Source organism: Artemia franciscana, chromosome 16, assembly GCF_032884065.1.
Source record: "Artemia franciscana chromosome 16, ASM3288406v1, whole genome shotgun sequence".
Lineage (NCBI taxonomy): Eukaryota > Metazoa > Arthropoda > Branchiopoda > Anostraca > Artemiidae > Artemia > Artemia franciscana.
Window position 1 is genome coordinate 12,813,175 of NC_088878.1, and position 16,752 is coordinate 12,829,926.

Consider the following 16,752-nt stretch of genomic DNA (forward strand, 5'->3'; position numbering starts at 1 on the left):
ACATGTAAAATTGCAGATAGAACAAGAAGGGCATCGTAAAGGCAGCAACCCAAAAACACCTCGAATCGAATAAATTATTCTTAAGTTATCACCCTCACCTAGGGCTCATCAGAGAAATACGGTTAACCCTTGTGGGGTTCGGCTCTTTACATTCGTGACCCATATATAGTGCCACGCCTACCATATGATAGTAAATGTAGTATCACTGTGATGAGTTGGCGTTTTAAAATGCATGCATGTTTATATATATATATATATATATATATATATATATATATATATATATATATATATATATATATATATATATATATATATATATATATATATATATATATCGTCATACAAATCTGTCTGAAAACTAGGTGCGTCTTAACTTAAGAAAGTACTTTTTTGACGCGTCAAACCCCTCTACACAATAATATTCATTACAACCGGAAATAAAGTGTTCGATATGCAAAAATTCATTTACTTGTTGGTCTTCTCTGAAATCGCTTGATCAGGCTCTGCTGGAAAATGAGACAAAATGTGACAATTCGAAATTAAATTTTGTTTCCTATACATCTTGGTTGAAAATCAAATATGTTGGGAAATTTAGACAGGGTGGAACTTGGGTTCCGGATGAAGCCGTAAATATATAACAATATGAGTTTCTGCTTCAGTCTTGTCAAACAGTTCGTTATAACGAACTGTAGTAAGGAGCGACCCGGCTCAATAGTAAACGAAACTCTAAAAAAGGGAATTTTGATGCTAAAAGATACATCAAAGGAATCGAATTTTCATGCTGATTCTAAATATATAAGTTTCATCAAATTTTAATCTATGTCATCAAAAGTTGCGAGCCTGAGAAAATTTGCCTTATTTTGGAAAATAGGGAGAAACACCTCCTAAAAGTCAAAGAATCTTAACGAAAATCACACCATCGCATTCAGCGTATCAGAGAACCCTGCAGCAAAATTTCAAGCTCCTATCTACAAAAATGTGGAACTTCGTATTTTTTGCCAGAAGACAGATCACGGTTGCGTGTTAATTTGTTAATTTGTTTTTTTTTTTCCAGGGTCAACGTTTCGACCAAGTGGTCACGAGTGTTGCGAGAGTGCTCATTCTAACGAAAATGAAAAGTTCTAGCACCCTTTTTAAGTGACCAAAAAGATTGGAGGGCATCTAGGCCCCCTCCCGCGCTCATTTTTCCCAAAGTCAACGGATAAAAATTTTGAGATAGCCGCTTTGTTCCTATGTCTTTGGAATGACTCACTCCCCCAAAGTCCCTGGGGGAGGGACTGCAAGTTACAAACTTTGTCCAGAGTTTACATACAGTAATGGTTATTGGGAAGTGTACAGACGTTTTCAGGGGGATTTTTTTGGTTTGGGGGTGGGGTTGAGGAGAGGCGGCTATGTGGAAGGATCTTACCTTGGAAGAATATGTCATGGAAGAAGAGAAATTCAATGAAAAGGGCGCGGAATTTTCTAGCATTAATATAGAAAAAACAATGAAAAATAAACATGAAAAAGTTTTTTTCAACTGAAAGTCAGGAGTAGCATTAAAACTTAAAACGAACAGAGATAATTACGCATATGAGGGGTTCTAAAAATACTTTAGCATAAAGAGCGAGGTATTTAGGAGGAGATAAATACCTTGCTCTTTAAGCTAAAGTATTTTTAGTAATTTCAACTATTTATTCTACGGCCTTTCTGATTCAGGGGTCATTCTTAAAGAATTGGGACAAAACTTAAGATTTAGTGTAAAGAGCGAGGTATTAACGAGGTGACAAACCCCCTCATATACATAATAAAAAATATAAGAACATAAAAGTTTGTTACGTAAGTTAATTCTTAAGTTACGTATATTTTTTACTAATAAAAACGTTCGTTAAAAATTAAAAGGTCTAGTTGCCTTTTCAAGTAACCAAAAAATTGGAGGGCAACTAGGCCTCCTTCCCCTCCCCTTATTTCTCAAAATCGTCTGATCAAAACTAAGAGAAAGCCATTTAGCCAAAAAAGAATTAATATGAAAATTTCATTGAATAATTTATGTGCGGAGAGCCAAAATCAAAAATGCATTAATTCAAAAACGTTCAGAAATTAAATAAAAAAACTAGTTTTTTAAACTGAAAGTAAGGAGCGACATTAAAACTTAAAACGAACAGAAATTACTCCGTTTATGAAATGGGTTGTCCCCTCCGCAATCCCTCGCTCTTTACGCTAAAGTTTGACTCTTTGCCACAATTCTGCTTTTTAAAACAATTAAAAGCTTTAGCATAAAGAGCGAGGGATTGCGGAGGGGACAACCCATTTCATATACGGATTAATTTCTGTTCGTTTTTAGTTTTAATGTCGCTCCTTACTTTCAGTTTAGAAAACTAGTTTTTGACTTAAAGAGTTTAAGATATATCCTACGAACTATTGTTTTCTTGATAAACGAAGATCCCAAATTGGACCAAAGTAAAAATGTGCAGGTAAGTACGCGAGTAAGCCAAACTATTCTGATTTTATTAGTTAAGATTACTGCATTTTTGTTGAATTTGCCTATTTACTGTTTTGACAAATTTATCTATTCCCCTTTTGTTTACGTCCCTCCTGGCTTGCTCCTTTAGGATTCTGCACCTAAGCCTGTAGCCTCTCAAAAGGAACTATGAGAATCAATTGTACAGCATGGGACTGTGTAACTGGAAGCAGGAAAATATGTCCTAAAGAGCTATCTCATCGATTTCGCCCGTCTGAGTTGGGCCCTTTTTTAATTTGTTCACCCCCTCTGTCCCCCCGGTGATTACCTTCCCCAGTCTTCTGAAAATACTACCCACAACCTTCCCCCCCGTCGCTCCCGTGGAAAATTACCTCCCCCGCAAAAAATACCTCTGGAAAATACCCCCCTACCTTGGAAAATAAGGCTTTCCAAATTCGAGAATTTATTTGAGTTTTGTTTTTCTAATTTCCATAGGCGGAAGGAATTTCGGTACGTGTGTATTATGTGCCATTCACTCAAGTTTACGATATGTAAAACTCCAGAATAAACCAGTTTTTTTTTGTTAGTCTCTTTCAGCTTAGCGCGAGACAAGACAAATATAAATGACAGAATAAATGGGAAATATGTAATTTGGGCTGTATATTTACACGTATTGGGGAGGGGTGAAGTATTTGGACAGTTTGAAGGCAGAAAACAATTATTACTTCATAATATGCAGAATAATTGTATCTAGGACATTTTGCATGCAGACCCGCTATACTTTATCCTCCCCCCCCCCCCCTAATGTGCAAATCTATAGCCCAAATTTGTTTCTAAAGTAACAAAGAAACTAACGAAAAAACTGGTTTGTTCTTGAGTTTTACACAGCGGAAACTTGAGTGAGTGGCGCATAATACACAAGCATTACATGGGGGGGAGGGGGTATTTTGCGAAGGGTATTTTCTACGGGGGGATATTTTCCGTGGGGTGTATTTTCCCGGGGGTATTTTTTGTGGAGGGGTGTTTTCCGGGGGGAGAGTGTTTCCTGGGGGTGGTTTTTTTCTGCGGGACGTATTTTCCGCTGGATTAGACGCTGGCCACCATTTTAGTCAAACAGTTCGTGGTAACGAACTGTAGTAAGTAGCGACCCGGCTCAATAGTTAACGAAACTCTAAAAAACGGAACTTCGATGCTAAGAGATATATCAAAAGAATTGAATTTTTATTTTGATTTTAAATATATAAGTTTCATTAAATTTAGTCTTTGTCATCAAAAGTCACGAACCTGAGAAAATTTGCCTTATTTTGGAAAATAGGGGGAAACGCCTCCTTAAAAGTCATAGGATCTTAACAAAAATCACACCATCGCATTCAGCGTATCAGAGAACCCTATAGAAAAATTTCAAGATTCAATCTACAAAAATGTGGAATTTGGTATTTTTTGCCAGAAGACAGATCACGGGTTTTTTTTTTCCCAGGGGTCATCGTTTCGAACAAGTGGTCACGAGTGTTGCAAGAGTGCTCATTCTAACATAAATGAAAAGTTCTAGTGCCCTTTTTAAGTGACCAAAAAAAATTAGAGGGCATCTAGGCTCCCTCCCACACTCATTTTTCCCCAAAGTCAACGGATCAAAATTTTGAGATAGCCATTTTGTTCCACATAGTCGAAAACCATAAGAACTATGTCTTTGTGGATGACTTACTTCCCCACAGTCCCTGGGGGTGGGGCTGCAAGTTACAAACTTTGACCAGTGCTTACATATAGTAATGGTTATTGGGAAGTGTACCGACGTTTTCAGGGGGATTTTTTGGTTTGGGTGTGGGGTTGAAGGGAGGGGGATATGTGGGAGGATCTTTCCTTGGAGGAATATTTCATGGGGGAAGAGAAATTCAATGAAAATGGCGCAGGATTTTCTGGCATTACTATTAAAAAAACACAATGAAAATATAAATATGGAAAAGTTTTTTCAATTGAAAGTAAGGAGTAGCTATAAAACTTAAAACGAACAGAGATTATTACGCATATGAGGGGTTCTAAAAATACTTTAGCATAAAGAGCGAAGTATTTAGGAGGAGATAAATACTTCGCTCTTTATGCTAAAGTATTTTTAGTGATTTCAACTATTTATTCTACGGCCTTTCTGATTCAGGGATCATTCTTAAAGAATTGGGACAAAACTTAAGATTTAGTGTGAAGAGCGAGGTATTAACGAGGAGACAAACCCCCTCATATATATAATCAAAAATGTGAGAATATGAAAGTTTGTTACGTAAGTTAATTCTTAATTTACGTATATTTTTTATTAATAAAAACGCTCATTAAAAATTAAAAGTTCTAGTTGCCTTTTTAAGTAACCGAAAAAATGGAGGGCAACTAGGCCTCCTTCCCAACCCCTTATTTCTCAAAATCGTCTGATCAAAACTAAGAGAAAGCCATTTAGCCAAAAAAAGAATTAATGAATTAATATGCAAATTTCATTTTAATAATTTACGTACGGAGAGCCAAAATCAAACATGCATTAAATCAAAAACGTTCAGAAATTAGATAAAGAAAACTAGTTTTTTTAACTGAAAGTAAGGAGCAACATTAAAACTTAAAGCGGACAGAAATTACTCCGTATATGAAATGGGTTTTCCCCTCCGCAGTCCCTCGCTCTTTACGCTACAGTTTTAACTGTTTTAAAAATTAGAATTGTGGCAAAGAGTCAAACTTTAGCGCAAAGAGCGAGGGATTGTGGAGGGGAACAACCATTTCATATACGGAGTAATTTCCGTTCGTTTTAAGTTTTAATGTCGCTCCTTACTTTCAGTTAAAAAACTAGTTTTTTTTATTTAATCACCGGTAAGAATGATAAATTTATGTTGTAATCCAGGCCATATTTCGGGGCGGATTGTCGATTTTGACCCCCCTCGAAATTTTTGTTTTACTCGTAGAAACAAACAAAATGTGAATAATTTTTTTATACATTTTTTCTTTGGAAAACCCCGAAAACCATGACCCTCCCCTCTGAACAGAAATCCTGGATACGCCCGTGGGTGCAATCTATGTTTTACTCAAAAAGAGACCTGAAAATGTAAATTTTAATTCGAACTACCCATTTCTCAGTTTGTTTTTGACCGTTGGTTCGATAAAACCATCCATGAAAAAGGTATAGTCACGTACGCAAAAGGGACTGGGGAGGTGTAGGTTTTAGGCCTGTACCCTTCCTGATAACGTATCCAGGATTTTTTCAGGGGGGGGGACAAAAACTTTAAAAATGTACCGAAAATTTGTTTATATTCATTTTTGCTACGTTTTTACGAGTCAGACCAACATTTTTCTTGGGGGGAAGGGGGATTCAAATCTCCCCCGGACGCGGTCTTGACCCTTCCTCTCCCCTAAATATTGATTTTGTTTCGGCTGTCCTATAATTATTTCAGTTGTCCATATAGCTCACATATTTATTATGTTCATTTTTGACGTGCATATAAACGAGGGTCCGCGGTCCGTCCTTCTTTAGGAAAACAAGAAACTTCTTATTTTGCAAGAGCAATGACTGAAACTTTCTAGTTGAGTTACAGATATGGTAAACTTGATGCTATAATTTTTTTATAGCATCAAATTTCTTGTCTTCGGGTTTTTCCCGTCCTATCTAAAATTATACAGTCACAAGCTAATAGCTTTTGATAAGTAAATCTCAGCTCCATAAATTTCAAATAATTTAAATAAACGCAAACGAAAATTCTTTTTAGTTTTTGCTTTCTTTTCAAACTCTAAGTTCAGAAGAGACTTGCTCTTTACTTACAGATCAATATAATAAACAGTTTGATACTCCACGTGGGTAATCCAACAATACTTGGACCTGTCAATGACGTTTGAGAGACTTCGGAGCTGTGATTAATTAATTCACTGACTGTAAACTGAGATCTAGATTATAATCATCATCTTAGTTTAGTGGAGTCTTTCTCGTCAACTAGTAAATCTTTGTGCGTGATATAACATTGACTTCTAAATGTGGGCAGGTAAGACAGTTTATTTATAAGAAAACATAATCTGGAATATCTCCAAAACAAAGGTGAAGAACTCACCGTGGGTAAGCTTCACCTATTACTGCATATACGAATCAATGCGCTGTCTTGCTAATGCATCTACGGGCAAGGCTGTATCCGTGGGGGGGGGGTCTGGGGCTCAACGCCCCCGAAATATTTTTTCTGACTCGCTAAATAAACAAATTTTGATGCATTATTGAAAGTTTGGTGTATAAAAAAACACCCCAACAAAAATACTGGATACGCCCTTGTCTACAGGATATGTACTATATTTATATATATATTGTACGTTTTATACAATATTTAAATAACATAGTATCGTCATTCAAAGGACCGAAGGTAGTATCTCAACTTTTCATAGTATGCAGAAAATCAAAGTGGTGTTTTAAAGCTTTTATGGGAATATATTCCTCTGGGAATTTAGATCTGAATAGAATGTGTAATATATAAAGTGCCTAGCGGAATAATATGGTTTTATTTGTGCATAAATAAGGTTAAATTATGTTTAATAGACATTAAACTATGTCTTGGAAGTAGAGGTGCTAAAGCATTTTTCGGTCTTATTGTAGTTAGCCTCCCCTACAGCCTATGACCCTAATGTGCCTCTTCAAAGCCTCCCAGTCGATAAAGATCCCCTTCGCAAAATCTTTGGGATATAACAGCTCACTTTCAGAAATAGTATGAGATAGACCCCCTCCTATCCCGTTTAGAGATAATTTGTCTGTACAAATCCTATCAGTGGATAACCCCCTTCCCCTGAAGAATTTCAGGAATATATATATATATATATATATATATATATATATATATATATATATATATATATATATATATATATATATATATATATATATGTATATATATGTATATATATGTATATATATATATATATATATATATATATATATATGTATATATATATATATATATATATATATATATATGCTGGAAAAGTGGGGGAGATGCTTTCCACCTTTGGATGCCTTGACTGCTTACATTTCCAACGAATCTGGAAGGGAGTGTGGGTAAAGGATAAAAAAAGAACTCTTTGTCAGTTTGTTTAGTTTTCAAATGGTATTAAAATCCTGCTTTCTAGTTCACCGTGGAAGCCGAGAAATCGATCAAGCTCTCCCCCACCCTTCCTGAGAAACCAAAGAAATGTAAAACGGCAACATTTTGTTGCAATGATCGAAGAATTTCGGTAAAAGGAATCAAAAATATCGAACCCTTCAAAAATTTATAATGGCAACTCTAATAAAACTTTGCATCCTCCACTTGTCAGAATTAGTTTTTATAAACACTACTCAAAACAAAAACTTTCAAAGAAACATAAAGAGTTTTACTAAATCCTAAACGAGCAGAAATAAAGTCATGAAATAAATCATACCTGACATGAACAGAAACTACTATGAATAAAAAATTGAAACCTAAAACGAACAGAAATTAAAATGAATATTTGAGTCAAGTCTAAAAGTGGCATAAATTACATACAAATTAATAAATAAAACATAAGATGAATAGAAATGAAAATGAATAAAAATTTAAATTCGAAACAAGCAGAATCTGCAACAAATAGGAATGCTTTACCATCCCCTTCAAGGTCCCTTAAGGATAGAGTTTCTTTTTCACTTGATTGATTACGAAATATATTTTTGACTAGGCCTATCTATTGATTCACCAATTAAAAATTTTGTTTTGAAAACTTTAGAGATTGCTCCAAAATTACTAATTTTACGTCTCTACATCTTTATTTTCTGTGTTAATTCTCTACAATCTCGAATACAATGAAATCAAAAAAGAAAATGTTGACAAAAAGTGTCATTTTAAATTAGTAAATTAAACTGAAAGCTACAAATGAATTTATTATATGAAATAGCTTTTTCTGTCCCTATAAACTTGATTGAGGTTTTTTTTATGTATATACTGGGGAAATCAAAAGAAACAATATTTAAAATAGAGACAATGGGCAAATATGTAATAAGGGTTATACAGCGGAAGCTGTTACCCCTTCATATATATATATATATATATATATATATATATATATATATATATATATATATATATATATATATATATATATATATATATATATATATACATATATATATATATATATATATATATATATATATATATACATATATATATATACTAGCTGTTGGGGTGGCGCTTCGCGCCACCCCAACACCTAGTTGGTGGGGGCGCTTCGCGCCCCCCCCAAGCCCCCCCGCGCGCGTAAGTCGTTACGCGCCATAATAGTTACGCGCCATTGTAGTTGTGTCCCTATGTCCCACCTGTGAATATAGATAGATATATATATATGGTTTTAACTACGTAAAACTTGCGAATATACAACATTCTTTGCTGTCCCATTGTCTTTGCATATAAATAGATTGTCAGGTTTACCGACTCTTGAACATGCAACATATAATGGTCCATGGGAAAACAATCTGTATTCAGATCTATACCTCATGATTCTAATGATTGCCCTTGAGCTTTGTTGATGGTGATTGCTAATCGACCATTCCCTGTCCCGGTGTCCCGGTCGTCATTTACATCCCCTTGTTTCCCCCGGTGTCCCCGTTGTAGTTGTGTCCCTGTGTCCCGGTCGTCATTTATATTCCCTGTGTCCCGGGTCCCGGTCGTCATTTGTATCCCGGTGTCCCGGTCTGTATATACATTCGTTTTTTAGTTTTGTTTTTCTCCTTTATTTTTTTCCTTTTTTTTTCTTTTTTAGCTTATTTAGATTTTTAGATTTTTTAGTTTTTTTATTAGTTTTTAGTTTTTTTTTCTTTTTAGTTTTTTTGTCCCGGTCGTCATTTATATCCCCCTGTTTCCCCCGGTGTCCCCGTTGTAGTTGTGTCCCTGTGTCCCGGTCGTCATTTATATTCCCTGTGTCCCGGTCGTCATTTGTATCCCGGTGTACCGGAGTTGTGTCCCTGTGTCCCGGTCGTCATTTATATTCCCTGTGTCCCGGGTCCCGGTCGTCATTTGTATCCCGGTGTCCCGGTCTGTATATACATTCGTTTTTTAGTTTTGTTTTTCTCCTTTATTTTTTTCCTTTTTTTTTCTTTTTTAGCTTATTTAGATTTTTAGATTTTTTAGTTTTTTTATTAGTTTTTAGTTTTTTTTTTCTTTTTAGTTTTTTTGTCCCGGTCGTCATTTATATCCCCCTGTTTCCCCCGGGTCGTCATTTATACTCCCTGTGTCCCGGTGCTTTGTTGATTGCTAATCGAACATTCCTTTTGTCCTGGTCGCTTTCTCTTTGAGTGTCGTCATTTATTTTTTTCTTTTTTAGTTCTTTTAGTTTTTACCTTTTTTAGTTTTTTTTAGTTTTTAGTTTTTTTAGTTTTTTACCTTTTTTTAGTTTTTTTAGTTTTTTTTAGTTTTTTAGCTTTTTTATTTTTTTTATTAGTTTTTAGTTTTTTTGTAGTTTTTGCCTTTTTTTTAGTTTTTTTAGTTTTTTAGCTTTTTTATTAGTTTTTAGTTTTTTTTGTAGTTTTTGCCTTTTTTTAGTTTTTTTAGTTTTTTAGCTTTTTTATTTTTTTTATTAGTTTTTAGTTTTTTTTGTAGTTTTTGCCTTTTTTTCTCTTTGAGTGTCGTCATTTATTAGTTTTTTCCTTTTTTTTTTAGTTTTTTATTGGTTTTTACCTTTATTTTAGCTTATTTTTCAGTTTTTTCCTTTTTTTTAGTTTTTTTTATTTTTTATTTTTTTAGTTTTTTACCTTTTTTTAGTTTTTTTAGTTTTTTAGCTTTTTTACTTTTTTTATTAGTTTTTAGTTTTTTTTGTAGTTTTTGCCTTTTTTTAGTTTTTTCAGTTTTTTTTTAGTTTTTTATTGGTTTTTACCTTTATAGTTTTTTTAGTTTTTTAGCTTTTTTATTTTTTTATTAGTTTTTAGTTTTTTTTGTAGTTTTTTGCCTTTTTTTAGTTTTTTCAGTTTTGACGTCACCTGATCCAGTTTTTTCAGGTGACGTCACCTGACACATCCATCCATCCATCCATCCACAGACAACTTATTTTTATATATATAGATATATATATATATATATATATATATATATAATCATATATATATATATATATATATATATATATATATACGTTATATATATATATATATATATATATATATATATATATATATATATATATATATATATATATATAATATATATATATATATATATATATATATATACATATATATATATATATATATATATATATATATATATAATCATATATATATATATATATATATATATATATATATATATATATATATATATATATATATATATATATATATATATATATGGTTCATCAGCGCTATTTGAAAATTTTCAAATCATCACAATATTTTCTTTCTTTTAATTATATTCTAAATGACTCAGTTAGTGAATTACATATTGATTCACCAAAAAAATTTGCTGTAGCAACCTAAAGGGATTCCTTTAGAAATTACCAATAGACGTTTTCAAAGTTTTATTTTTCTATTAATTTTTTAATAGAAAAACTTATTTTTTCTATAAAAAATATATAATATATATTTTAGGAAATAGTTTTTTCTTTCTTGTAAATTTGATTGGTATTTTCTTTTTTCATATTATGAAAATAAGAAACAGTGCTCAAAATACATCTCATTATCAGTAAAACAAAAATGACTAATCTATCCTGTAGAGGAAGCCCCCTCAAACCCACTAGCTTGAACTTAGCTCTTTTTGTTTTAACTTACTCAGGACTTACCTCGCTTTTGTACAGATTCAGTTGGCAGCTTCGGCTTTTGTACTTGTCTTAGTAGAGCAACCATCTAGAATTTATCCTTTTATTATAGTCTTAAAAAACGCAGGAATTTTTATTCATAACTTTCAGCTAGCAATGGACTGCTTTGTCAGGAAGTAGTGTTACGATTAAATAGTCATTAATCGGTTAAGTCATTGAATTACCTTGTTTCACCTCGCTTTATTTATCAGTCCTGGTTGAACTTCGCTGAAGTAAGTATGCTGGGATTATTTTAAATTTTCATTTTAGTTTCAATGATCGTCTTTTATTGAAAGTCTTTTTTCTTTTACATATTTATGTTTTGCTGAGGACGGTCCTTGTACTTAAGGTCCAAATATTCATTCAAGTTAGAATTCCATTGTCTTACAAAAAACAATTGTCTTACAAATTGTTTGTCTTGTTTTTGATGTTTGTGATGGGAAGGCAGTGTGGTCTTCGTCGCTTTATATGACTTGCTTATGAGAGACAGTTTACCAATTTTTATTCTATTAGTTTAGGCATAAAGCATGCTAATATTGTGTGACAGACCCTTATCTCGTGAGTCCACTTTGAAAGTTGATAAATCTTTTTAAATTCTAGAAAGATTTGGAAAATATCAAGCCCGCCAGTACCTTCTTCATGTGTTAGCAGCCTACACTTGTAGTATTCATTTACTGTCACAAAACACTGTTGGAGGGAAACCAGCTTATTCGTAAGTTTATATCTTATTTATGTTAAATTAAACAAATCTTTTGAAATGAAATTAAACAGCAACAGTGAACTGAAAAGAAATAGAAAATGTTTCATAAATGAAGGGATCAACCCCTCCTTAACCCCCGCTATTTATGCTAAATTTTTTACTGCTTTAATCAAAGCATTTATGAATAAAATAAAACCTTTGCCATTACCTTTAACTTTACTTGTGTGCGACAAACAAAGTTAAAATTAATTGCAAATGCTTTATTTTCTGATTGTCTTTTAAAATATTTAGACTGAAAATCCCATTGTTTAAAAAAAAATGCTTATAAACAAGCCCTTTCATTCTTGAAGCATTGTGAAAACTAATCTTCATCCGATTCTAATTTGTCTCGCATTTGAGCATTTGTTTTAACACATCAGGGACAAACTTTCAAACTTCCGCATAAAAGGGGGGGGGGAGTAAGTAGAGGGACAATCTCCTCCCCTAATGCACGGCTTAATTTCTAATCGTTTTAATTCTTAATTTTGTTCTCTACTTTTATTTAAAAAGATTTTTTTATATTTAATCTCTGTTCGTTTTCAATACTATATTTAGCTCGTTTTCATACTAAATGTCAAAAGGGCTAGTCTTTATTAGCCTCAATACCTGGCTTTAAGTTAAAGTTTAAATTTTGCAGAACAATGCTTTGAGAAAAAGAGCTAATTTGTTATGTCTACTTTTCAAAATGAAGTAAAATTTCTCAGGATATTCTGTCATCTTTGCAAAATGAAGAGAGCTTCCACCCCCTTACGCACTCTTACTCCACAAGTGGCATAAATTACATACAAATTAATAAATAAAACATAAGATGAATAGAAATGAAAATGAATAAAAATTTAAATTCGAAACAAGCAGAATCTGCAACAAATAAGAATGCTTTACCATCCCCTTCAAGGTCCCTTAAGGATAGTTTCTTTTTCACTTGATTGATTACGAAATATATTTTAAAGTTAAAGTTAAAGACTCATAATCTTGACCGACAAGAATCACACTAAACACACATTATTGAATTTCTGTCAATAAATTGCTGTCAAAGTGACCTGGCAAGGTAAATAAATTATCCTAATTTGTCGCAAACAAATATAAAATCATTAAATTACCAGATTTTATTGGTCATTCTCATTTTATAACCAAAAGATAATGGAAACTAATTTCAAAATGACCAGGCTAGTTAGTAAATTATCCTAATTGTCGAAAACAAGCATAAAATCATTAAATCGCCAGATTTTATACGTCATTATATAACCAAGGATTATGAAAACTGAATAGCTACATATATATATATATATATATATATATATATATATATATATATATATATATATATATATATATATATATATATATATATATATATATATATATATATATATATATATATATATATATATATATATATATATATATATAGGAGAGAGTGGGGTTAGTTCGGGCGCGAGGTGAATCTGGACAAGCGCTTTTCTTACTCCAAATACTGAAAATATTCTATGGGACTGTTCAAAAACAGGAAAATACATCAAAATTTGGTTGCAATTACCTTTTTTGTAGCATCTTCAAGAAGCTACGACCTGATATTAAAAGCGGTATCTTCCGCCGTGAACACTTGAGTACTTTTTAAATACAAATTTTCAATTTTAACATGGGATTTTCCTGTTCCATCAGCTCACTTAATCACGACCTTAAGTGTTAGTTATTGTTTTACGATGTAAAGCATAGGAACTGCTGTTAACTGATGTAAATAAAATGAATAAAGCGTAACTAGCGGCTAAATGAATTGTGTTCACCAAAAGGTCAGAAATCACAAAGTATAAAAAAGCAATGCTTGGACCTAGTAGAAAATATTAAAATATCTAAAAGCAACATTGTAAGAGAAAACAAAAACGAAGATCATCGGAGTTTACGCAGGTTTGACGTAATACCGGCTGGAAAGAAGTAAAGTTGATAGTTCCGGAATGAGGTTTTTTTCGTGTGGGTATTGGAGGGTATGGATCCTACCTTCCATCATATCATTACTTCTTTATGCTCCAAAAAATTGTATCCAAATACATTGCCTTGGCTATAGAATAGAAGAGGCAACAAAATATGTAAAAAAGACCTTTGCATGATTGGCCTACTTTCTAAAAGTAAGTAGAGATCAGCTTTGTAAGTAGAGGTCAGAGCCTTATTATAAGAGGGGCGGCAGTGCCAAAAGGAGAAAGTGGAACGTCCCCCCCTACAATTTTGTTTAAAATGACTGAATTAAGGCCCGGTTTACTATCGACGTAACGTAACGCAACGGGAGTTCAACTGGTTCACTTTGCAGCTTGCGCAAGGCACTTTGAAACTTTGTCGATGTCGAGATTGCCACTAAACGTCGATATATGTTGGCCGATTAGAGGTAACCCCAATCTAAGGGAAGGTTACGCACTCGTTGCCTGTTGCATGTGGTGAATTGTAATATTGTCGATTACTTTATGATACCCCATACGGTAGGAAACGCAAGGCCTTAGGACACTTTGTCGAGGTCGAGATTACCACAAAACATCGATATTTGTTGGCCGATTACGAGGTAACCCCAGTCAAAGGGAAGGTTACGTACTCGTTGCCTGTTGCATTTGGTGAATTGTAATATTTTTGATTACTCTAAAATACCGATGCGATGAAGTAAGTTTGCAATACAAGATGAATGGATAATCTAAACGTGAGTTAATGTGAACCATAAGGTAATCGAAACTCTAAAAAACGGTGTTTTGACACCAACAGACATATCAAAAGAATCTGAGTTTTTTGCTGATTTCAAATCTGCTGCGCCTGAGAATATTCGACTGATTTTTGAAAAAGAGAGAAATACCCCCTAAAACCCAAAGATTCTTAATATAAATTGCACCATTAAATTCAAGTTTAAAGTTCATATCTGCAAAAATGTGGAATTTTTCCCTTTTCACCAGAAGAAAGATCATGGATTCGTGTTTATTTGTTGTTGTTTTTTTAGTTTTTTCCAGGGGTGATCGTATCGACTCAGTGGTCCTAGAATATCGTGAGAGGGCTCATTCTAACAGAATGTTTGTCTCTGTCCCACAACTCTACTTTTTAAAACAATAAAAAACTTTAGCGCAAAGAGCGGGGCGTTGAGGAGGGGAAAATCCCTTTCATATAAGGAATAATTTCTGTTCGTTTTAAGTATTAATGTCGCTCCTTCCTTTCAGTTAATAACCTTGCTTTTTTAATTTAATATTACGCAAGAACAATTGTCTTTGAATAATTTTATTGCGTTGATGTGTTTCATTGTTTTCATTTCAGAAAATGGTCGATTGTCTTTATTTCTAACATTTCTTGTTTCTCGTATTTATTTCTCAGTGATATAATAGGAAGGATTCTTAAAAAATTCGTTTGGGAGGGGCGATCGCCTCACATCCTCTTGTATCCATGTTGCCTCCTACGTCCCTTTTTTCTCAAAATCGTCCGGTCAAAATTTTGAGACGGTCATTTTGTTCAGCAAAGTTGAAAGGCCGAATAAATATGCCTTTGGAGACATCATGGCTTCCCACAACCCCTGGGAAAGGGTCTTTTAGTTACAAAATTTGCCCATTGTTTACAAATAACATTTCTTATTGGAAAATATGCATACATTTTTCGGGTGGGGGGATTTTCTGCTGTTGGTATTTTCAATGGGGAGGAAATTTTCCAGAGGATGAAATTTTTAGGGGAAATTTCACACTGGGGGGATTTACCAGAATTCCTATACGAAATTTTTCTTTTGTCTTGCTTTCTCATTGCCGACTCAGTTTTACGCATGGCGATATTAAGGTTAATTGTCTGATGAAAATCTAACCAGGATTGAATTGGCTAGAGAATATATCCTTGAGGAGGAGGGATTTTTCCTTACAGTAGTTGCCAGATTTGCTTGCATTATTTAAAAAACGACCAGAAATTTTAAAAAAGAAGTTTTTTCAACTGAAAGTAAGGAACAACTTTAAAACTTTAAACGAGCAGAAATTATTATGTATATGAAAGGATTGTGTCCTCCAAAACACCTTGCTCTATGAATTAAAGTTTCAATTCTGTCCTAATCCCTTAACAACGACTCCTAGAACACTATGTTTGTTTAGTTAGAACAATACGAAGCTTTTCTAGAAGTACTAAAAACTTTAACATAAAGAGCGAGGTGTTGTGGAGGAGTAACCCCCTACATATACGTAATAATTTCTGTTCGTCTTAAGTTTTAAAGTTACTCCTTACTTTCAGTTGAAAAAACTTGCTATTTTTATTTAATTGTATATAGTAATGAAAGAAAAATTACATATTGTCTTCAAGCTTCCAAAGCTATGCTTCTGTCCAGTTGCCCATATAAATCATAAGTACATTTGTAGATTTTCTTTTTAACGACTATTTTTAGATAAAGAGTAATTTTACAGCTTCATTTTAGTCACTAGAATATCGTACCGATGTTATGAAACGGATGTATTACAAACAAAAAAGAACATGTGCCCATTGTTTTCGTGCTTTTTAAAGCCACCGGACTGCCATGGAAGCAGCAGCCACTTTTGGGGTTGAAAGCTGAATCTTAATTGAAGCAGGGTTTCTTGCCTACGAAGTGGCCCAAAAAATAAAAGCCAGTGAATCTGTGCTCTTTCTGACGAAATACTAGAGTTTACAGCTCCTGTTAAGCATAACCTGTCTATGATATAGAGATTAAAAAGTAATGAAAATTGATTTTTGGACAATTCTTAGAATCAAAGTAGGTTGCGATTATTATCAAAATGAGCAAGCTTAGAATATATTTAAGGGAGCTGTAGCC

General features: G+C 33.2%; 1 protein-coding gene across 1 annotated transcript in view; it reads left to right on the forward strand.

Annotated features, from left to right (window-relative positions):
* The first annotated feature begins 6,181 nt into the window (after positions 1 to 6,181).
* Positions 6,182 to 16,752, forward strand: part of LOC136037092 (organic cation transporter protein-like) — a 59,046-nt gene continuing 48,475 nt past the window's right edge. The window contains exons 1-2 of the mRNA XM_065719542.1: positions 6,182 to 6,444; positions 11,837 to 11,948. Coding sequence (XP_065575614.1) covers positions 6,435 to 6,444; positions 11,837 to 11,948 — 122 coding nt within the window. The 5' untranslated portion in view covers positions 6,182 to 6,434. The remainder of the gene's footprint in view (positions 6,445 to 11,836; positions 11,949 to 16,752) is intronic.